Below are 24,170 nucleotides of genomic sequence, written 5' to 3'. Positions count from 1 at the left end.
TTGGGCGGCGGAACGCGGAAAAAAGAGGAAAGACGACGCAAAGTTGAACTTAAATTAGTAACAAAAAAAATGCTGCGATTTTTTTTTCTTTTTTGAAGAATTTTGAAAGTGTTTTTAAATTTCGTAAATATAATAAAATAAATAATAAAATGAGTTTTTTAAAGCACGGTACTGTTCAAAACGGGAAAGAGCACTTAAAAAAATTAAATATTAACTTTTATTTTTAATCTTAATTTTTTTAATTAAATTTTACATTTTATTATTTGTTAAGTAAATTGTTATTATATTCCATTTATGTAATGTAATGTAAAGTTTCAGTGACAGGGATCATTGGACAAAGTTAAGATAAAATGTAACAATAGTTAAAAAAAAAGTATTACGGACTTAAATTAGACAGACGATTTTGGTCCCCCGTTCTAAAATTGGTGGTATGCCTTGCTACAATGATTTAGTCGATAACAAGTTTCGTAAAAAGAGGTTTATTGAAACTTACAATCCCCAGTAGGTCCTTTTTCATTACTTTCTGAAAATACTTCTTATTAAGTCAGTGAACGATGTCTTTTTTCCAAGACGTGGTATTCTTTTTCTCAAGTGCCTTTGCCATTGTCAACGAACTTTGGCAACAACTAACGGAAAATAACTGTTACTCTAATTTTAAGCACTAAGGCGCTAATAATTTATAACTCTCTCACATTAAGAAACAGAGTATATCACCCAAAAATGATAAGAAAAGTATTATCGAAAATGATATTTTTATGAGTCAAAATCAAAATAAATTAGTATTAAATATTTAGGGTCCACATCGAAGGTATTTTTTTAGCCATGCCCGCCTGAACTTGAAGCCGGTCAGTTCGAGTTTGCGACGTTACGGGGTCGTCGCCATTTTGTCTGCGACGCAGATCGCTGCCCCCGTACAAAAAAAAAAATAAATTTCTGAGAAACGCGCGCCCGCCTAAAAAAAAAGTTTTTTAATGGCGACGCACGTCTCGCAAAATTATATTGCCCCGTCGCCCGTACACAATGGCTTTTATTGTTTATTTTTATAGCGACAGCGTAATGGTGCCGCTTGTCGATTTGTGTTTTTCGCCAGCGAAAAGCAATAACGATTTATGGTCGGGGCGCGGTGATTTCAACGATTTTTGAAAGGGGATGGGGAGGTATTTTTGGTTGTGATAATAAATTAAAATATTATTTAGGGGGGCATTAAAATTTTTGTGGAATTTATTGAAGCCTTTTCACCACTTGTTTGGTTATTTCCAAGAAGGCATTAAAAATAATATAGTCGTTGATTTGATTTTTTTTCCTACTTAGTACCGTGGTCAGACTTTTCTCTGGAAATTATTAAACCTTTCCGCTTGTTCTCCATTTTTTGGTTAGAAAAAAATAGAAAAAGAAACCGTGGTGGGGTGATAGAGAAAAAGGAATTAAAACAATTTTTAAAAAGGTATTAAAGAAACTATAAAATACAGAGTCAATTCACTTTTCAGTTGCCTGTCTTTTGGACAATTTTTTGGTTAGAGAAGAGTACTAAAACTGGGCGTGCGAATGATGGGAAAAAATAATTAAAGCAATTTTCAGCAATTAATTAAAAATGCCATGGAATGCAGTGCCGTAGTCTAGTTTTTCCATTGAATTTTTTGATGATAAAAAAAAAACTGAGATTTGAGATTGAGATTTCTTTTCGTACTTTTCTGGAAGTGTTCCGTATTTTCACGTTCATTTTTGGTTAGAGGAAAACGGTGAAAGCAGTTGGGGTTATCTATAGAAAAAAAACATTTCTGTTGGAGGAAAACAGGCACAGGAAGGAATTAAAAATACTAGAACTAGTGAGTGTGGAAACGAATTGCTTAGAAAAATTAAAAAATAACTCAAAAGCCTTTAACAACTCTAACTGTCGTTTGTTAAGTTAATAAATACTAGACACTTGTTATTTACCACTTTTGCGCAGGTTTCCTGGCAAATAGCATATAGTCGTATTCTTTTTTCGATTACAGTGCCATCTAGTGAGAATTCATAAGGAAGCTAAGCTCCGAGCAAGACCTTTTTGTGACTAGTGATATTCCCGATATTGGCATCCTGTAACGAACTGAAACGAAACTAACCGATTGTTTTGGCGGGTAGACTTGTTTGTTATATCAAGATTGTTTTGAAGGTTATGGCCGTTGTTATGATTTGATATTTTTTTATTTTATTTCGGCTTTTGACTCCTTTGACTGTAATTCCTTCTATTGTTGTGGTTTCTGGTATTTTTATACCTAACTTAATTAAAGCAGCAGAAAACGAAAATACTTCTATGGAGCAAATAAATGCATTATATACTCCCTATCATCTCAACTGTAAATGCCATTGCAAATAAGGAGAAACCAAGTTTACCAAATTCAAAAAACAGTGTATGCTGAACCAAACAAGAAAAACAACATGGTTTTCGAAAAATCGTCGGTGGGCGGGGCAAATTCGTAGCGCGTAGCGCGAAGCAGCTTCATATTTCAAAAAGAAGTCGCTTCGCGTTTCCTTCTCCTAGAGGGACGCATTGTTTTTTTTTATCGTGCTCCTGCGGACCACTATGGAACTTTCGCAAAATCGATGTAATTTGAATGTGAATACACCCTGTATCGACTAATTTCAAAGTGACGACAAACTTTGAAAAATATAAAAAAAATGTACAAGTAATTATAATAGTCCAAGTATCTCGCGAACCCTGTATGATAGACGAAACCTGAAACTCTCTCTCCCCACAATTTACGAAACTGTTTGGATCAATTTTTTTACGAATTTTATAGTTTTTCATTAACGACTAATAATTTACAAACGAAAACGGCAATTTTCTGGGTCTTTTAGATATTTTTACCCATAATCGACACACCCTGTAAATAATTACAAAAATTCCGGAAATGGAGGTTATAGCCATGGATTTGCCACGTTTCCTGCTCCAAGAATGTTTCTAAGTAAATGGTTTTGAGAAAATAAGCCTTTTCGAAAACCATGCAATGCGCCGTAATAATCAATGACGTCATCGCGTCTTGACGGCTCGCGGAATAGTGATTTTCATATGGATTTTTTCAAATTTCTCGAGCAGCGTAGACGAAAACCGCAAATACAAAAATTGTAGCTCTTGATGCGGCCTATAACACTGTTTGGACTGATTAGCCATATTTTTTTACGATTTTTGATTTGAGATTAATAATTTAATCTTGAAAGGAACCTGTATATAATCGATAAAATGCTTGAAATAAATGTTATAGTACTGGATCCTCCGCGTCTTCCAGAAAAGAAAAGTAAAATAGGTGAAAACCTTAAATACCAAAGTTTTAGCTGTGTATTCGAGCTTTATTGCCATGTAAAGGAACTGATATTCGAAATACAGTCCTTTAGTTATCGCCGATTTTCAATAATAGGGGATCCATTTTTCAGTTTTTTTTTGCGGCGTACATTTTTGAACAATTATCAACAATAGAAGTTTATGCAGCCAAATCTTCTGCGTCTTTGAATTCCAGCATTTTTTCAATCGCGTACATCGTTTTCGACAAATGATTTTTTTCTTAGAGTCTTGCATTCGCGATTTTAATTTTTTTTTTTGCCATTTTAGATTAGATTAGATGATGTCATTCAAATGACCCCCGCGACTCATGTGGCATGAAATTTCCTATCACTTTTTGGCACAATTCAGGTTCTATGCCGACTATTTCGCGTCAAATCTACTGTTTCAGTCTGGTCTTGGTCTCTGCTTTTTAGATACCCACAAAAAAAAATCTAGGGGATTAAGATCACATGATCGCGGCGGCCAAGGGATATCGCCGTTACGTGAGATAATCCGACCAGGAAACTTGTTTCTCTGGATGTGTGACAAGTGGCTCCATCCCGTTGGAACCACAAATCTTCAATGTTCTCGTATCCATTCTGCACACGCGGCGCGGCGCTGTTGATGATCTCGAGGTTTCAACTCCTGAGTTATTTGGACTTTATGTGGGTGTAGATGCAAGTCTTTTGTTAAAATTCGTTGTGTGGTTGAATACGTAACGCCCACTTGCTGCGATCGATGACGAATCGATGTGTTTGGATTTTCGGCTACACTTTCGCGAACAATAGCAATATTTTGATCTGACCGACCTGCACGAGCACGTTGAAGGACCTTGAGGTTAGTTACAGATCCAGTTTGCTCAAATTTTTGAACCACACTCCAAATTGTCCTCTCAGAAGGTCGATTATGCGATTATACGCGTATTGCATTTTTTCTTGATCCACCATTTTCGTAATAGGCTTGCCCAATTTTTACACGTTGTTCAGTCGTATATTGCTCCATCACTAATTTTGTTTATGTTTTGAGGTTAGAAATGTCATATGATAATAAACAAATATAGTGGCGTTTCAAAAATATTTCAGATTGTAATGTGGAAACTCTTATTGAATCATCCGTTATTATATCAGACTGTTTCTCTAATCCTTGACAGCGACAGACATGTTAGTGTTTTATTCCGCGTTTTTTTTTACAATATTTTATAGTTACTTTTTTTACCGCACTAAATATAAAGCCGCTATCGAATTGCTCTTTTCAGTATAATAAGCGGCAACCAAATCTAACAACAAATATATTTTTTTATATTATTTATTTTTTAATTGCCCGTTTCCGCACTCGCGTATCACGCCGTATTTTCCGCAGTTGGTTCTTCGAGAACATCTCTCGCAAGGAGGCGGAGAAATTGCTCCTCGGCGACGACACGCAACCGCGCGGCACCTTCCTCGTCCGTCCGTCAGAACACAACCCCAACGGGTACTCGTTGTCGGTCAAAGACTGGGAAGAGTTCCGCGGCTACCACGTCAAGCACTACAAGATCAAACCGCTCGACAACGGCGGCTTCTACATCTCGACCAATAAGACGTTCGAATCGCTCGCCGAGCTCGTCACCGCGTACTCGAAGAACGCTTACGGACTATGTCACGTGTTGTCGAAGCCGTGCCGCAAACCGCAACCCATCATGTGGGATCTCGCGCCCACTTACAGGGACAAATGGGAGATCCCGAGGGACGAGGTGCAACTGATACGACGTCTCGGACGCGGCAACTTCGGCGAGGTGTTCTACGGCAAGTGGCGGCAAAACACCGAGGTCGCGGTGAAAACGCTCCGCGAGGGCACCATGTCGACGCAGGCGTTCCTCCAGGAGGCGGCCATAATGAAGAAGTTCCGCCATAAGAGGCTCGTCGCGTTGTACGGCGTCTGCAGCGAGCAGGAACCGATCTACATCGTGCAGGAGTACATGTCCAAAGGCAGTCTGCTCGACTTCCTGCGCAAGGACGACGGCAAACTGCTCGAGTTCGAGGATCTCGTCTACATCGCGTTCCAGGTGGCCAGCGGCATGGAGTACCTCGAGTCGAAGCAGCTGATCCACCGCGATTTAGCCGCACGGAACGTCCTGATCGGTAAGTGGAGGGGGGAACCGATTGAAACAACTCTCTTTGACATTATTTGACCTCGACCACTCCAGTTTGCTATAAAATTTGCTTTAAGTAAAATAGAACGGCTACCCTGAAATAAACAACGCGTCAATATATGCGGCGCCTCTGGTATCCGCCCGCTAGATGGCATCTTGTGAATTGTAAAATTCCACATTTGTCGGGTAAACTTTGAGGAAAGAGAATAAGTGCAAATATTGGTCGTTTTAATATAAAAACGGGAACAATTTTTTTTTATTAGAGCAAGTAAGTTCAATTTATTTAGACTTTCTATAAGTAACAATACAATGTTCGTCTTAACCTTATCTACCTTTTTTTAATCAAATACTGATCAAAACGATGTACACGGTATTGATCGATTGGTTTCAATTTTTGATTGATAAGAATTCTGCCATTGGCATGTAAGATTTTTGCTTTGGATAGTTTTGGTTCAGCTTGCGAATGAAAGTATTTAAAAAACATTTAATTTTTTCATTTGCATCCTAAATCAAATCAAAAGGCGAGTGTGGATGAGAACGATCATTAGATAGATAGAAAGGGACACTCCGTTTTGTCGATGGGCGGCGGGTCGTTAATTTGACCAGCAAGACGGACAAATGCTGGATCTCCGCAGCTAGCGCGGATATAAATTGAAGTTTCCTCGTCTTCTAAACACCGGCCTCATGTAAAGCCGTGTATCCTGTTAAGATTCCTGAGAGCTTTTCCCTCAATCCTGGTAAACCCACCCAGTGTTAAGGTACTTTGAAAGGGTTGTGATTGTTTTGCCCAATAGCAAATAAATAATAGAATTACTGTTCCTTATGAAATTGCTCTTTTTTTTTAACAAGAAATTTGAATAATAAACTGAAACCTGCGATTATTATGATGGGAAAAAAAGGATACATACATGGGTGACCCAACACGCCCTTAATTTTTACATATGGGTTCCACGTCACATTCTAAACGCGCGTGTCGATCTATCAGATTTTACCTGTAGTATAGCGGTGTCTCGCGTTTCGTAAACATGTGTTTTTCACATATGACATTTGAGACAGGTTGGCGATGTTGACAACGGTAGTTACTAGAGTTACCAACCTTCCTAGCTTAGACTTTTTTTTACAAACCCTTCTCTTTCTCTATTGCTAAAAATATCTGTAGCCTGAGCCCGGGCATTTTGTTTTGAGGGGTGTTTCTTCGTTTCAGGCGAGAACAATATCGCGAAAATCTGCGACTTCGGATTGGCGCGCGTCATCGAGGACAACGAGTACTGTCCGAAACAGGGCTCCCGATTCCCGGTAAAATGGACCGCCCCCGAAGCGATAGTCTACGGCAAATTCTCGATCAAATCGGACGTGTGGTCATACGGCATCCTCCTGATGGAACTGTTCACTTACGGCCAGGTCCCGTATCCGGGGATGCACGGTCGCGAGGTCATCGAACTGGTTGAGCAGGGCTACAGGATGCCGAAGCCCACCCTTCATCCGTTGCCCGACGAGATCTACCAGATAATGTTGAAGACGTGGGACGCGATACCCGAGAAGAGGCCCACGTTCGAGTTCCTCACGCACTACTTCGAAGGGTTCAACGTCACCAGCGAGGTGCCCTATAGGGAGGTGCCCGACTAAACGGTACTCGAAAAGCGACGAGGGGGGAACGCGGCGGGACCGCATTGTGATATTAATAAGGCGGGAACTAGTCGCTCCCCCCGACAAAGACGACGCTAGAGAACCCGGGGGACGACGCTGGTGAGCGCGTTTGGATGTTCGGTACCTTTTTTTTTCCTCTTCCTTTCCCTTTTCGAAAGGAAAAACGTAAAAGCCTTCCGCGGAGTTCTCGTAAAATTGAAAGGATAGGTCTCGCGTCTTCGCCCTTTTTTGTATTACGCCTCGTCAGTTAGAATCTACATAATTTATTTTAAGGAAAAAAGAAACCTGTATATTTGAATTTTGAGGATATCAGGCGGGAAACGTTGCACAGGCCAAAACCTCTAGATAAGTTAACCATGAATAGTGCTCAACATTCGATCTGCCCATGACCACAACTAACTATGAGCTGAATGCGCTATATAAGTTTTCACGTAGCGTCCGCCATTTCGGTTGGCGTTAGTCAACGTTTAGGATCCACTTTAATATATATAAATTTAACCTATAAACAAAAATATGGGTGGAGTTATTTCACAAGAAACGATCCCATAGAATAAGAAGAATAACCTATAAATGTAAGTATCTTCGTTATTACGAGTATGTGATTTGAGCGAAAGTTTTTTTTTATTACTTTTATCACACGTGATTTGAGCTTATGTTCCCGACTAAACTGATCGCACCTACTTGGCACCCATGGTGGGTGATATAATTTGAAAATATACAATGAGTTCCACCTTGTTCAGATTGACATAACGCATATATTGTGTTTTTCTTTACTGTAGGATCTCTTTAAAAATGTTATATGTTATGATTATGGACAAACTATTCAAGTATTCAGACCTCCCTATATAGCATCCTTAAATGGCTTAGAAGGGGCACTACTTGGCTGCTGTAAAGTGAGGAGAGAGTTTAGAGTTTAGATTATATTTTGATTATCATTTAATTTTGGTTAGTTTGATTGATCACGATTTCTGTTAATCTCCAATAATTAAAAATCGCACAAAAACTAAAACAGTAATATTAACTAATTGTCAAGCTTTTGGACAGTCCTACGTCACACTAATGTTGGGTATTATATTAGGATCTTTGTCAAACCTTTGAAAACTATCATATGTCTATCCTTTTCCCTCGCAGGTTCACGTCGTCTTTCTTTAAACATGCCGCAAAACAAATCCGTGTTACGTATTTATATTTTTGAGCGACGACGACCGACTTTGGATTTTTTTTTTTTTTTTTTTGCTGTTCGAAGAGAGAGAATTGTTAAAAAAACATTAAAATATTGGAAAATTTGAGACATGGTTGACAGGGCTAACAATTACAGCAGGAAAATTACTAGATTATGACAAACTTCGTCGGCCGTAGTTAACAATCTATTTGGTCCGAAATATACGCCGTGTACAATTAATGTGCATGATCGATCCCAATCACCAATCAGATGAATTTTGTTTCTGGTGTTTGTGGCGTAATATCATGGAAAACTTCCAGTTTTCACCTTACCGAGAACTCTGCAGTAAGGTTTTTCCTAAAACAATTCTCCCCCGCCTCGACTAAATAAATCTAAAGTCCAAAGGGTCTGCGAGTGGTGATGTCATCGCAGGCTTGAGCCCGTCCTTCGAGGAAAATGTGCGCGTGCGCGTGTGTATATATATACTTATAAGTTTTTAACCACCCCCGGAGGGTCGTAGACGTAATAAGGTTCCTCGAGCAAAGTTCTGTCTGTAAATTGCCCCCGCTCTCCGACACCTGGCAACCCCTTTTATACGCATTTTGTATCATGTATAATGTATGGGAAAAAAGTCGCACGCGAATTAGGACCAAAACAAAAAAGTTTCCGATTCTCCAAGGATAGTAGTATTAAGTAAAAAAAAAACAGGGGACTAGAAGCATGCGCGTGCCCGTCGCTTCGATCTTTTAGGTCGCGGAGTGCCCCGGGATACTTTTCCCGGGCCACGCCGCTCGTTCTCGTGCAATAGAGCCCTCGGTAGTCCAGAAAAAAAAAACCATATATAGACGAATATTTTTCTAAAAACGATTTTTTTTTCGTCGTGCGTTTTAAGTAATACGGAACCACTTAAACATCGTGAATGTGAATCTGTTTGCGTTAATTATAGGTTAGGTGCGCCGCAGACGGGTCGCTCTTTCCGCCCTTCGTTTTTTTTAAGAGTTTCCCACCCTCGACCCGTCTCTGGCCTTAGTCATTCATATTATTGTATATTATGGATTTTTTTTATATAAATATATTATATACATATGTTTTAAGCATTTAGTGAGTGTACGATCACTTTTTAACGACTAGGAACCACCGTTCAGTGTCCCGCGTGTTCTTTTCGAGAGTTCCAGATGGAAAGATGAAAACTTTTGTAAATACGAATAAAACAATGTGCTATCGACGAGAGGCGTTTTTATTCGTCGGGTAAAGCGGAAGCGTCGGTTAAACGTTGGCCAAATATTGGCCACCGCTGTAGTGTTTGGCTAGGAACTTTGTTTTGAGTCGTCTCAGGCACCGGTCGACCATTTCTTCAAAATCGCCCATCGACAGCGGGTGCTTTTTGCTGTACAAATTCATGTAAATACCCAGCACGACTATACCGCCCGACCAAAGGTACCTAAAATATAATATTTGCGTTGGCGAGGTATCGATTTATTTACTGCCGAAGTAGGACGCCTATTTTTTGCATTGCGAGCTATGTTTTTCCTATGGTATATTTTTGTGACCACGGAACTCGACGTCGTGTTCATGTCAGTAGCAATATAATTATATACAGGCCTTTTTTAGGGGCACTCTCATTCTCTAAAGTTGCAAGTCGATAATTTTTTGTGCCCAGTTTGTTCAGAAAAATATCGAAGTAAATTATATTTTTATTTTTAAAAAATATACCTTGGAAAATAAAACGTGAACTTATATTTAAGTGAGTAATAATATTAAAAAAAGTAACTTTCATCGTCAATATACTTGGCTCAAGATAGGTACATAAACTTTAAAATAGTCGACGAATTTAGATAGATTACAATTTGTATATTTGGATAATTTGTACTCGAAAAAAAAAACAAATATTTAAAAGTTACAATTGTTTTTTCAAATTCTTTTATCGAATCCGATATTTTCGAAATTTTCTTTCGGGCACTGCATGTCCCCATAAAAAAAAAGTCCAGATAATGTATAATTAATATGTGCATTTTATTTCGGTTTATATACGACGAATGACGTAACGAAAACAACAAACAGGCGCGATGCGATCGGTTGGCAGCGCTGGCGCGTCGGTAGTCAAAGCCCCCCCTATTCTCAGTTTCAATTCCCTGTCGTAAAATGGCGTAAAAATAAAGTTTTTTGAGCATGTAGTAAGCGATATCATATAATTAAATGTCGCTTTGATATTGCCGCGTTAGAAAGGAAATATTCGTCGAAACAAGGCAAAATTTCATACTTACTGAAACGAGAATGGTTTGCTGAAGAAAATGAACGATATAACAATGGTAACGGCTTTCCTGCAGGTGGTAACGGTAACTGCGGCGAATGCGCCAGTGGACCTCACCAGCGTCAGTACCACCTGAATACCGAGGTATCCTGTAATGGAAAATATGAAGGCGTAGCCATAGTTCTGGTTGAAATTCTAAAAGGAAACAAATTCTCGCTGGAAATCTGTGGCACGCAGGATTATCACCAACCTTCGAGAAAAATTGCACACCGTCGATTAAATCGCCGGTCAACAACATAACCACAAAAAGGTAAACAAATCCCAAACCATAGGAATACAGCACTACCTCAGCGTTGGTCGCGCCGTAATTCTTCATGTATTTTTCTTGCACGTTGCCGATAATAGCGTCGCAGAGTAATGCTAGCGAAATCATTGCGATACCCTGTGTGTTGAAATTAGGTTGCAGTTTTGAGTCAGCTAAAATAAACCAACATTATTAAACTAGGCCAAGTTAAACTAAACTGACCGCTACATTCTAGGCTACTATATTAGTACTATTAGTCGTCCTTCTTTTTGGAAAATACAAACCCAAAGTAAATAATGTTAACCCAACGCACATAAAAAGTGCGGCCAGAAAATCCAGCGGCCCATACCGTTTGCCTTGTATCAGAATGCCGCCGGCCAACACGGGAATGAGTTTGCAGCACTTAAAAATTACTTGCGTTGGGTAGTTCAAATATCCCAAGGAAGAATTGGATAGACCCATTGTGCCCAATGTGAGCAATGCCAATAGAAAATATATCTTCAAGGGTATCCTGCGACATGAAGAGTTAAAATAATTACACTCTGGTGGAATAATAAGGCCTTTACCTTCGGGAATGTATTTTGCGAAGCCTGGTTTCGATTAATCCAAAAATTGTGTAACAACCAAACTGAACCAAGGTTAGGTACCAACCGTAGGGAGAGAAACCATCCAGCGTGAAAATAAGCTCCTGCATGTATCCATAAAGGATGTAAAACACGAAAACCGCCGTGCTGCACACCAAAAACTGCACCGTTTGACTGTAATTGCTGATGTCCATACAAAGAACACTGATTCTCGGTTTCTCTACCTCCGGGTTCAATGCCAACGTTTCCGGCGGAGCCATGGTGGTTGATTAATAAAGCTAAACGATTATTTGTGCCCTACCTCCGCCGATACGTTGACATTTCTTGTAAATTATTGCTGTTGCTGCACTTAACCTCGCAAAGTCATCAACACCAAAACCACAGACCACGTAACAGCTTTGCGTAATTTAAATTTTTCGCGGTCAGTGTCAACTGAAGAAGTTATGTTGTGTTTATATTTACACGGTTAATTAATGAGAATAGTAAATTATGCGGTATATTATCCGCTTCTGCACCCATATTGCAAAAATGTAACTTGTTAAAACCATCCTATTTTTGGGGGTCATGGTTGCGGTTTCTGTTATAGGATTTATGACAGTCAATAATGAGCGAGTGTGCTTATCAAAGTTTCCCATTTTTCGAAAAATTTTGAGAACAAGAAATAAGCTGTCGAAGATCACTGGTTTTTCATAGTTTTCATTGCATGCAGACATTTGGCTTTGGCGTCGGATGAGTTGAATCGTTGTTCACAGGCGAGATATGCAATTGCGGTGAACTTTGAAGCTTTGAACTTTGAGCAATAAATTCCGCGTTTCTCATTGATTCTTTTAAAGTATTGAGTTGTATAGCTGCTGTTTTTATAGTCGACTGGTTTTGGATTCTATTTGTTTTTGCATTGGCGACGTTCACTAGCTTCCATACCTTGTTAAATGATATCAGAGCGCTCAAAACGTATCGTACTAAACTAAACTTTAAATTACGGGTGCCCTTTTTCAAATTTAATTACATCTTTTAAACTCCAACTGAAAATTGGCTTGGTGGCACAGCAAAAAATAAATTTTAAATTGTATGTACAATGTTTCGCAGAGGAAAATAGTTTTTTTCCACATTTGTTTTATTTTCAAGATAATTTGTTTTAATTACTTAATTACAGAATGAAGCCATAATAGAATTTTCAATGTCGAAGCTTTCAATTCATGTTTGCTGCGGAGTTTAATAATAATAATAATAATAACAAAAACATTTATTGCTGTGCTAAATAAACGTATTATTACACTACAAAATAATAGATGGTACCAATTTTAAGGTGTACTTTTCATATTCATAAAATGTGTGTACTCCCTTTGTTTCTGTTTAGGGACGAAAAAAATTTACTTTTTCGAAACCCTGAAAGACCATGATGCAAAGGTTTCTTGCTCCTTCGTTAACCCTGATGATTGATTGATTGATTATTATATAAAATAAATAAATAACTTTAAATTAGGATGTCTTTTTGGAAGAAAATTTCTAGCCTAAAGTAATGAGAGCTATTGTTTAAAGCACGGGAGCATACTTTAACTAATTCCAGAATTCAATTGAAACTAATTAGTTCCCCGTTTCAGCAAGAGGTGACGCCACAGTCATCCTGTCGCCCCCGTCTATTGAGGCTTGCTTGTAGTAAGTAGCTCCCATTTCGAAACAGATGTTTAACTTAGTCCTGGCTCTTATCGACAGATGGATATTAGAGGTACCTCCTTGGACTTGGTTGGGAAAGAACCAGAGAAAATTAAAAAAAAAATTTAATATGCAAAAGATAATAAGTAGGCTTTGAAGTGAAAGTCAACAGAACAGGGGCGTCACAGCCGTAGCCCTAAAAACTGCTACACGGGGCCCATCACGAACACAGCAATGAATCTGGTCCCAATAACCACCATTCCCTTTTTTCCTGAACCCATTTCTCTGTCTCTGGATAAGCATTTCCGTATCTCCCTTTCTGCCCTCGATTTTCTGTTTTTATTTTACTTCCTGCAGATCTTCTACACATTTTACATGTAAATCAAGGAGTTGGTGCCTAAGGAGTCAAATCACACTTTTTATGACACAGCACACAGCTTGCAGGCAGCTATGATAATAAACGGAGTCTTGCACAGCACCCGCGGGAGTCTACCCTGAAACGCTGGCTATCGCCCGCGGATTTTGTAGCTGAGGTTTCGAAATGATTGTGATGGCAGATGATGGTGTTGAGCTTAAACCCAAACCCAACGGCTCTGGTCCTGGATTAAATTGTTCCCAGTCACAGCCGTTGTACACAAATAGTTGGGTCATCATCCTGCATAAAACAACAAGAGGTTGAGTTGGAATTATAACTACAAAAAATGCATGCAAAATAACCCACCTCGGTCTCCCTAACGATTTAGAACGGGTCTGGCGCGGCTTGCAACAACGTACGTCGTCTGCACATGACAACTTCCAAAACGCTAACTTTCAAAAGAACTCGGCACTAGAATGACAAAAAGAAGGGGAACCTGGCTGTGGCGGAGCACACTGCTGCCTTAAAGCCGAGCAGAGGTATCAAAAAACTTACGAAGGAAAAAAGTGCTTTTAACCTGAAACCACGGCCTGCTGCAATCTCCAAAGTAACAACATCCACGTCGGTTGAGCGGCCAAATTCTCCTGGGCCGTTCGCCCAAACAGTATGACTTTTTCCCAAAAAAAAAGGAATATAACAGGAATGCAAATCCAACGCTCATAAAAACAATCAACAGAGATCCGGCTTTTTGTGACGTCACGCAACAGAGTTTAAAAAATTCAACCTTCCGCTTTGTCAACTTTGCGTGCGCGTTGCCAACTTAACTGAGCGGTTGCAAATGGCGTTTTCAACTGGCAGATTTTGTGAATTTCCGGTGCTACCGCAGCGCGATCGAACGGTGGACCGCAAAGGGACTACCGAGACGTGCACAAATCGAACAAGGAAGTAGAAATAATAAAGGAACCAAAACGAAAATCGTTTGCAACCGGATCGGCACCGCGCCATCTGAATACCGAAACGTAAACAAGAAATCAGCAATGGCCGCCGCATATCGGCAGTGTTCTTCGCGTAGTGGGTACGTGAGTTTTCGGAGCTGAACGCAATAAAAACATTAATTATGACAATACTGGTTCGGTGAGAATTACTGCAAACGTATAGTGCAAAAGTGTCTTTTATTATGTATTGTACCGTTGACAAGAGTCACTGTAGTGCTACATCCAGCACGCAAACCAGATCGGTGAAGGATGGTAAGTTTTTGTTTTCTTTCTGGATTTAACCGCCTTTAATATGTGTCCCGGGGGGGGGCGACTCCTCGTTACATACGTGGCTATTTCGGTTGCACTAATTAAACAACGTTAACAACAGTGTCCGTGTTTTTTTGTTTAAACGGTGTTAATAAGTGAATGGCAAATCGGCGTTCACTTTCATTTTTCTCACTGCAACCGCCTTATTTACGTTGCATTTGTGCCGTGTTGGAAAGCAAATTGCGTGGGCAAATTGTTTAAGCAGCATGTAAAGTGTTTCTGGGTGCCTCGGGGTTGACACTCGGGGCCCTACCTCGCCTCGTATGCGACGTTGGCGGCGCGACCCGCTTCCTTAGAATTGCGATAATAAAAAGAAAAAAAAAAAGCTTTGACGTCCCGTACGATTTAATATATTTTCTAATATATCGAAAAATGCCGCACTTGGGGGCAAAGTAAAGAAAACCTTTGCCGATAATAATGTCGTCTGGGACGTTTTTATTGGGAAAACAAGGCGGGCCCGGCGGCGCTCTCGGGTTAAGCAAATGGAAAAAGGCGGAAAATTTTTGTCATTTCGTCCTCGACCGTGGCTTTCGCCTTTTACTTTCTTTTACAGAGCGGCCAATCCCACCGAGCATCGCAATAAAGGAAAATTTATCCTCGCCGCAGCGTCGCCTCGCGGTCCAGGTAAAATAGTTTCGAAAAAACAGAAGTTTTCTATGCAGACTTTCGGGGCATTTTTTTTAGTCATTAAAACAACCATTATCTCGAGTAACTATGCCAATAAATCCGGCAATTAATCAATCGGTATTTACCTAAGAGATAAATATTTCACCTTTGCTCCGTTTACGTCAGACCGGAGAAAACAATTGAAAGAGCAGTTGCATCTGGTCACGGCACGTTAGTTTTGATCGCGTTGGCCTTGGCCAGATCGAAATCTAAACAAATCGAGAAACAATTCCGGAAGTGACACGGCAACGTTGTCGTTTTCGGGAACGTCGAACCGGCAACACCGTTTGGCAGTTTTTACGACCTGGCAACTTGCCGAGGACAGCATCACTTAACATCTGTCGTAATGAGCTTAGCAGTCGTGGCCACTAGAAGTAAAAGGAAGGAAGAAGAATATTTGTCATCCTAACCTCCGCTCGCTTTCGACAGAATCCTCTGTAATTGCCCCCAAAAAACTTGAAATGAATTGGTTCCATTGTGTGGATTTAGTGTTCTAAGTGTTTAGTGAATGTTATAAAGTGTGTAATCGTTGTCTCTCCCTGTTCATTAAAATGTTGCCTTGTTCGCACAAATATGTTGTTCCAAATGGTAACAATTTTTTAACCGCCTCTTCATGTTCAATATTGAACGCGTTTGCAGCTTTTGACATCCAAAAAGACGACAGATTTGGTTTACTCTCAAATTGAATACGTGCTTAAGCATTAGATCGAAGTTCAAGAATTGCTTCTGCCAAACCTGAAGGTTCTTCTGGTATCATAACAATTTCACATTTAAAATGATCTACAATCCAACTGACAGTACAAGATCTAGAAAGTAATCTGAAAACCGCTTTCTGAGTTTGAGTCTTACAATTGTATCCTTGATGTCAGCAAAAGTAATATTTTCGCAATCTTTCAAAAACAAAGCTAACCTTTCAGTCTCCAATATTGCATCTTTAATCCAAACGCTGACACTATTTCCCTCGCTGAAATGATATTAATATTCTTTCTTTGCAATTCTTTGTTTAATATATTTATGCTCTCAAAAATGCGAGATATGCAAGCAAGGAAGAGTTTTTCAACTTATCTGCGAGAATATGTTTTTGATCAACCATAAAAGTTTCGACTTCAGTTTTGAGAGTCCATACTCGATGTAGTATATTTCCGCTAGAGAGCCACCTTACTACTGTATAATAAAGTAGGTCCGTATATTCAGCTTCACCGTCCTGACATAATTCACGAAATCTTCTTCTGTTGCATATCCATTAATGGATGTTCGAGATCACATATGTCCACTCTTCTTTATTCCTTGTTCTTCCATTGTCCTCAGTCCCGTCCACTGTCTGATATTGCGAAGCCAAGACATCCTCTTCCTGCCGATTCCTCTCTTTCCTTCAATCTTCTCTTCAATTATCAACTGTAGGAATTGGTATCTTTTGTTACGTATCACGTGGCCTATATATGCTGTTTTTCGGCGTTTGATTGTGTTTAGCAATTCGCGGTCTGTATTGATCATTCTCAAAATCTCATCGTTTGTTTTTCTTGCCGTTCATGGTATTTTCAGTATATATCTGTAGATCCACATCTCAAATGCTTCAATCTTGTTCATATGGCTCACCTTTAGTGTTTATGCCTCCATACCATACAGTAATACAGGCCAGACGTAGCATCTGAGCTGAGCTGAGATCGGATCGGTATTGGTGCTCACTTTTTTGAATTCTATGAACGCACTCCCAGTTTTCTCATAGCGAGGTTCCTAAGACCCTTGTTCTTACTGCAAACACCAAGAATCCTGATCCAAGATCAAGAATCCATTTTATCTGCAATTAAAACTGTGTCGTCCGCCTAACGTATATTGTTGACCCACACACCACTCACCCTAACGCCCATGTTACGTTCTTGTGGGGCTTCCTGAAAAATGTTTTCAGAATACAAATTGAAGAAAAGCGGGGAAAGAACACATCCTTGCCTGACCCCTATACAGATTGGTTTTGCTTCCGTGAAATCGTTACCACTTTTGACTTCAGCCTTTTGATTCCAGAATAAGCTTTGAATGCAATGGATTTTTTTTGGTCCATGTCGAGTCTATTTAAAATTTGGATGAGTTTATGATGTTGACTCTGTCGAACGCTTTTTCGTAATCGATGAACACAGCATTATGTCCTTTCTCTGATCGTTGCAGTTCTGGACTAGCACCTGAGTCGCAACTAATGCTTCTCTCGGGCCTAGCCCACGTCTGACTCCGAATTGCGCTTTACTGATATTCTATAGTGGATAATCTTAAGGAATATCTTCAGTGTGTGACTCATGAGCCTGATTAATCTATGGTCCTCACATTTTGTTGCATTGTTCTTCTTAGGCAAAGGGATAAGATCTGACCGTGATACTTTTGTCGCCCAATAACTTGAGCAACTCAACAGGTATACGGTCTGGTCCAATCGCCTTCCTATCGTTCGATGTGTTGATTGCTCTTATAATTTCCTCTTTTGCGATGGGAGGTCATTTTCTACATTAGAGAATTGCCTCTTTTGTATATATTCCAGCCGTCTTATCTTTCTATGTAGGTTAAAGCTATTGTGTGTTTCCTGTAAGTGCTCTAGTTCTTCACACGGTCGTTTCAGCCATTCATTCTTAGCTATCATTTATAGTTACCTCCATTTTCTTGGTTTTTGTACTTTCTTCTGTTTTTGTCCTCTTTTATTCCTCCCCATACATCATCCATATTAGGTTCCTCCATCATCTGTTGATCCATAGTCGTCATTCTTTTTTCATTAATATCTTTCGTAATTTTGATTTTCAAGTTGAGTACTTGTTTCAATTCCTCGTAAAACGTCTCGATCTCATTTTCTGCCGAATCTGTTGTGGGCGCGTACACGGGGATGATATTGATGCCAAACCAATCAGTTTGCCGTATAATTGAAGTAATATGATCCTATCAGAGACGGAGATGAAATTTATTACACTCAGAACTATTCCCAATCCTTTTCTATGGTTTCTGCCATTTTACATCAGCTGGTTTAACCAAATCTTCACCAATAGTGTATGGTTTCTTATTTCGGGCAATCAACAAGACTACTTTAAAGCCAGCCCTTGATGTGGAACGCTCAGCAAATGTACCAAACAAGTTGCTATGCAAATTATCCAAATGTTTCTTCAATAGACTTTTTTTTTAATTCTGAAGTCAGTACCTTCATACATACAAAACCGTAATTAAGGAATTCATCTTGGTATGAATTAAATTTTCAAATTTCGGCTTACCTTGATCGATATATCGATGATTAATGATAAAATGGGGGTCTTGTCAGCAACTAACTAGTAAAAACTCGCTCTCTGTGCTTTACTTCGCAAATATATAATTTGAGAACCCTCTAGTGGTGGTGTGTGATGCATATGTCCCAAAATTGTTTGAGTTGAAAAATTCTAACACATTTAAAAATAGCAAATTAAAAATATATACTTTTTACTCACAAAAGTTTCATTTTTACTCCCAAAAATTTCATTTTCACCCCATCTGGGGTAATTTACCCCTATTCCCCGACCGCTGCTATAAGCGAACTCGTATGATACCGTGACTTCAGAAGTGGGATCGGCCGCGTGTCGTAAAAATAACGCGAAGTGGCAACTCCGCGGGACCGTCAAACGAACAAGGCAATTTAGCTGCTAAACGAAGTGTTAACAATAGCGCAAAATCCGTTTCGTTATTATCATATCCACGTCCGGATTATTTTTAGCGGGCAATAATGGACCGCCATGTTTTGTGGTAACGGGCGCGTTATGCGGGGCCGGCGTTTTTTTTTCTATAGGCCGCCGCCGTGGCGAATCGCCTGGCGTCTTGCGACTAACATGGGTCGAGACCAAGGCCGGCCCGATTTCGCTCCGGTTGACCATTTCGGTAAACAGTTTTGCCGCGACTACGCGGAGTTTGTTGACCGGTTCGCTCTCGCGCAACACTTCCTTGTCATCGAATGTGGACCGTGGTATTTTTATTGAGGATTTTGTGAGCCGCTGGACCCAGAGTCTCGGAATTAGACAACCAGCATGAGCGGCGCGTCACGAACACATTTAACGTGATCGATTAACTTATATCCGTTTTCGGCGCCGGTTGGAAAATGTAGAAGAGGGTAGCCAGCGCCCGTGACAAAACGTCGGAATTTACCTCTCTTTCCTATTACGTCGCTACTAAACAAATCTGTTTAACGCCACCTAACGCCCGTAATCTCTCACGGATTGCCCTGGGGCAGTTAGCTCCCGACAAGGGGTTGAAATCGGCGACAGGGTGAGGGAGAACCCGGTCGAAACGTCGCCCCCGGAATCGTTCCATTACGGCGCGTGGGAGGCGGGTATTGCGAAGCAGGGAAATAAGTTTCTCGTTTACCAGTTCTTTTCAACCTTCTGCCAGGTATACCTCGTATCGTTGGGGTAGTTGCGATTACTATACTTGCTAGACCCAAGTTTTATTGAACACTGTTAAAGACTAATGAGATACCGGACCAATGACTACTTGACTACAGTTATAAAGCATCATTTGCTAGATATACTTTGTAGAATAGTCGCGACGACTGTTAAAAGATTTGTTCAATCTAGCTCGTACTGTTGTGGTAGTTACGAAGATAATGTAAAGCAGTCCTAACCTTTTGTCAAACCTGTACCTTGTATTTAACAATGTTGAAGAACTTAAGAAGACTATTTAAGCAGAGCTTTATTGAAACCTACTGTTAATGAGTGGTTGCCAAGGCTCTTAGAAGGAATGTCCTTTATCCATTTTGTACTGAAAACTGTTGAAGCAATTATGAAGGTTATAAAGCATCGTTCGTCGGATCTACATAGATTATCTAAAGCAGTTTTGGTTGACCGCTTTTTAAATATATCTTGTATTAAATACAATGTAGAAAAACTTAACGAAGCTATGAGCTTATGCTTATGCTCTCTAACTGATACGAATTAAAGAAATACCCGGGCAAGCTGTAAGAATCAAATATGGCCGAACAGGTCCATACTTTGCTTAGAATTTAATTATTTGGGGTCTTGTTGTGAAAGGTATTTGTGTTTAAATCTAAAATAAAATTACAAATTATTCTTCATGGTAATCCAGAGAAGAATCTTCAATATTTTTCGCAGACAGAGAAAGTCCATTTGGAATCCAACCATCGTGCAAAATAGTTATTCTTTTACCTCTTTTTGATGGCGTGTTTGTTTTATACTTATCAGTTGAGTCAATCCAACCCTTTTCCGGGATATCATAAGTGTCGAACCAGGTTTCATCCAAGTAAATAATTGGCCTTTGTTGTTCTCTGTAAATCCTATTTTTTTCTAGATATTCCAGTCGCCATTTCCGAATTCTAAAAGATTCCATTAAAACTTGCCTTTTGTTAATTTTTTTAAATCTAAAACCCATAAGGTAGTTCTGCCACATTGAACACCGGTTTCATCTTTTTCAAGCCTCCTAATTAAGATACCTAATTTATCTATGACTGGTAAATTTTACGCCGTATTATATCTTGATCACTTTCATCTACACTCGAGACAATGTCAGCATCGCTTCTTTTTTTCCTCTCTGAAATGGGATTATTCACAATTTTCCATACAGTTGATGTTGGAATTTTGGTCAATGTGGCCGTTTCTTCTAAAGATGCTTGCTTGCTGGCACCACGTTCAATGAGAGTCAAATAAACATTGTATATAACTTCCTTAGTCTCAATAGAATAGTGTTTTCTACATTTGGGTGGAAGCATCTCCTGAGATACACTAGACTCGCACATATTTTGCATAATTCGTACACGATTCAACACACCCGGTATTAAACACGAAATAAGGATAATTACTAATAAACTTAAACTAAGTAGTATACCAAACCAAAGAATATTAAACACAGGTAGGTATAGAATTATTTTCTATTACGGACCACAATTTTACCTGAATTTAAATTCTGAAACTTTAGGTGATAATCTTGTTGCATTGTATGTTAATGACCACCCTTGGATAATCCCTTTCAAAAGCAATTGGTCACTTTCTTATATCTATGAATAGACCATACCTGATCTATCGTCAGATCTATCTCCTAATGAACGTTGGTGCAGCAGTTATGAAAATCTATTTTGTATTGAAAGCTTTTGGAGTAGTTGCGAAGAGTGCTAAAAGGCTCGCCCGATCCATCTCGCCATGCTGGGTTAGTTGCCAAATGAAGACAACTAAAGGTAAACTCGTACCTCGTATTGTTGAGGTAGTGTCCACCGGAATAGTTTCATTTACACGGCACTTGATTTGTGGACGACCACTATCCAGACCCCTCAGGCGAACTGCAGGATTGCGCATCGAAACCTGATCCTTCGCACAATAAACAACACGAGATAAACCCAAATTTGAGAACTACTCGCCCTCGTCAACTCGACGCGTCACGTCGTTCCCTCTCATTTGGATTTCTTCTCTTTTTTTCACATGCTATCCGGTTGCCAACGATAACATCTTCGATGCCAAGAGTTTAAAGTTTCAAGGTTCATTTTAAAGGTAAGCATGAACTCCGGGTACTAGAAGAGCCTGCACTTAGACTCCATACAGTTCCTAAAAGAAAAACGTTTTTTTAAAGAGTATTGGCCGAAGCCAGATCTCTCCCTCCCTCTCTCCCGCTCTCCATCTCACCCTCTACCCCTCTGCCACTCTTCCTCCCTTGCCCCCCCCTCTCCCTCCATCCCCCCGCTCTTTCTCCAGTCCTGACCGCCATTAGGGAGTGTGGTGATCCAGCGTAACATCATGGATGATTTTTATCCATGCGTTGTGCTGAGCATTGGCTTGCTAAAACTAATCGTGATCCGGTCTATCCATCGAGTCGGAGAGCCGTCACGTGGTCTACATATTGTCCGGACATTCCTCATTATATGTCCAAAATATTTAAGTTATTTTAGTCGGATTTTACTGCAAAGCCTGTTGGTAATATTAAGCTCATTTATAATGGAGACGTTTGTACGGCGTTCAGTCCAGGGGATACAGAGCATACGTCTATAACAATACTTCTCGGTAGCATCGATCTTCTTACGTTCCGCTTGTCTGAGGGTCCACGGTTCGCAGCCATACGTCAATATTGGATCTTTCAGGTAGTTTTGGTTTTTGATTACTCTTGAAATCTGGCGGTCTTTCCAGATCTTGGCTAGTCTTCCAACTACTACCTTTGCCATGTTGCACCTTAACGACTTCAAAGCTGTCAAATTTGGTTTTTTGTGTATTTAGTTCCAGACCTAGCCGATTTCTTTCGTTTTCTACCCAGATCGATCGAATTTAGTTGCCCGGACCGACACTCAGGCGCGGAGAATTACTACCGTGGTAATACCAGGTTATCAGTTGAAGATTCGAACTTCATCATTTAACACTTTGTGATCATGGCGAATGTCGCGCGTCGCAAAAACATCTAGTACGAAACTACCCTTAAGCGTTTACTACCCCCCGAAGTCGGTTATCATAAATCTTCAACGCGTCGTTACTTTGTATTGTTTAGCGGGCCACCGGAGTTACCTGGAGGGCCGTTTTGTACGCCGCGTATCTCCGTGATAAATGATTTCCACCCCCGCGAGTGGTGAGGCGGAACGATGCTCGTAAAACACTTAAGGAGACAATTTTCGCGACGCGAACTTCATATAGAGGTCGCTCCTGGCGTTTTGACTTAGCGCTCTGTAATTATTTTGAGAAAGTCTCACGCGTTTCGTAGATGATTTAGGGAGGAGGTGCGCGAAGGGCGGTAAGAGGCCGGACCGGGGTGAGAGCACTTCTGGAGTTTTAAGTTGGAGAACCTGTAAGGTTAACGTAATTTCCACAATTTTATTAGAAATTCTCAAGCTGTTTTATTATTTGGTTGAAAATTTTATCGGAACTTACGCATTTGTCGTCTACAAAAAAGTCAAAATTGGCATGGAAAACCTGGAAATATCAGGAACTTTGCCTTCATTTTGTTTATTCAATGCCAATATCAATATTGTTGTTCAGCAAAGTTTGTGTATTTGGCGAAACAATAAAAAAATACATAATTGTTTTTTTATCTTTTGAAACGTTGAAATATTTCCGTTGTCTTATACGTTCATTTTGTATTTTTTCAGGTAAGACAATCGGGCCAATTGTTTTTAACGAAATTGGTGAGTAAAAAAGTTTTTTCCTTCCCCATGTTATTTGTCTATCTCTAAGTTTCAGCAATTTTTTTTTTTCAGAAGCCTAGCAATTCAATAGCCTCTTGGCATTTTTAGGGTTATAAGATGTACAGCGTAAGATAAGTTCACAAAAGATAGATAGTTTTCATTTGGAAAAAGATATTTCCACTGCTTTTTTATATTTCGCTTTGTCAGTATTTTTTTTATCATCCCATATTAATAATTATCGAATTTCCTAACTAAATTATTTTTATTAACAGTTCTGAAATTCTGTGGAAATTATTAAATTTATATTTATCAATTTTGATAAGAGTTTTTAGTTGTATTTGTAATTCTTTTAAATAGTTTTTTTTTTTAATTACGACAGAATATAAAATTTTTCCATATAACTTAAAAATATATATTTTTTTAAATCGGTGAAAATTTTGTGTGAAATCTGTAAAATCTTAACACCAATTTTGAATCGTAATTTGCCCCTCGGGTATTTCATAAGGGCGTAATTTTTCTATCGATGTAGACCTGCAATAGCTTTGAGGTTTGTGTTGAAAATTAAAAAATAATTTTCACCCGAATAAAAAAGTGTCTATGCATTGTGGACCTCTACAGTGTATTCGGAAACTTGGAGGAAAGGTTCAACGTGGTAAAATAATGGTAGTAAGTCATATAACAAAAATGCGAAATCGAAATATTTTCCTAGTTATAGCTTGTCAA

General features: G+C 39.5%; 3 protein-coding genes across 6 annotated transcripts in view; 2 read left to right on the top strand and 1 right to left on the bottom strand.

Annotated features, from left to right (window-relative positions):
- The window catches only part of LOC132707355 (tyrosine-protein kinase Src64B), a 48,493-nt gene extending 41,441 nt beyond the window's left edge, over nt 1-7,052 (top strand). For all 3 annotated transcript variants that reach the window (XM_060679177.1, XM_060679178.1, XM_060679176.1), the window contains 2 exons: nt 4,658-5,415; nt 6,631-7,052. In XM_060679177.1, the coding sequence (XP_060535160.1) occupies nt 4,658-5,415; nt 6,631-7,052 (1,180 nt within the window). The remainder of the gene's footprint in view (nt 1-4,657; nt 5,416-6,630) is intronic.
- Nucleotides 7,053-7,071: 19 nt separating this feature from the next.
- LOC132707356 (adenosine 3'-phospho 5'-phosphosulfate transporter 2) lies at nt 7,072-11,740 on the bottom strand. Its single transcript, XM_060679179.1, has 5 exons — nt 11,357-11,740; nt 11,075-11,301; nt 10,737-10,963; nt 10,500-10,681; nt 7,072-9,676 (listed from the first exon to the last, which is right to left on the bottom strand). Exons 1-5 carry the CDS (start codon nt 11,632-11,634, stop codon nt 9,502-9,504), a joined length of 1,089 nt encoding a protein of 362 aa, XP_060535162.1. The 5' UTR covers nt 11,635-11,740; the 3' UTR covers nt 7,072-9,501.
- A 2,519-nt stretch (nt 11,741-14,259) lies between these two features.
- The window catches only part of LOC132707128 (cyclin-dependent kinase 14), a 130,284-nt gene continuing 120,373 nt past the window's right edge, over nt 14,260-24,170 (top strand). The window contains exons 1-2 of one of the 2 annotated variants that reach the window (XM_060678825.1): nt 14,260-14,629; nt 23,412-23,447. In XM_060678825.1, the coding sequence (XP_060534808.1) occupies nt 14,560-14,629; nt 23,412-23,447 (106 nt within the window). In that variant the 5' untranslated portion in view covers nt 14,260-14,559. The remainder of the gene's footprint in view (nt 14,630-23,411; nt 23,448-24,170) is intronic. The other variant, XM_060678826.1, reaches the window with a different exon arrangement.

This window comes from Cylas formicarius, unplaced genomic scaffold (assembly GCF_029955315.1).
Source record: "Cylas formicarius isolate icCylForm1 unplaced genomic scaffold, icCylForm1.1 PGA_scaffold_9__14_contigs__length_23061073, whole genome shotgun sequence".
Lineage (NCBI taxonomy): Eukaryota > Metazoa > Arthropoda > Insecta > Coleoptera > Brentidae > Cylas > Cylas formicarius.
Note: the sequence above shows the minus strand (reverse complement) of the source record. Positions and strands in the feature narration are given on the sequence as shown.

What these genes read in the sequence shown, in the direction of transcription:
- LOC132707356 (XM_060679179.1), bottom strand. Translation starts at nt 11,634, where the DNA reads ATGGCTCCGCCGGAAACGTTGGCATTGAACCCGGAGGTAGAGAAACCG. An exon ending in CGCAAAATACATTCCCGAAG is followed by an intron (nt 11,302 to 11,356) that starts GTAAAGGCCTTA and finishes TTCATGTCGCAG; the next exon opens with GATACCCTTGAAGATATATT. An exon ending in GTTAACATTATTTACTTTGG is followed by an intron (nt 10,964 to 11,074) that starts GTTTGTATTTTC and finishes GGTTTATTTTAG; the next exon opens with CTGACTCAAAACTGCAACCT.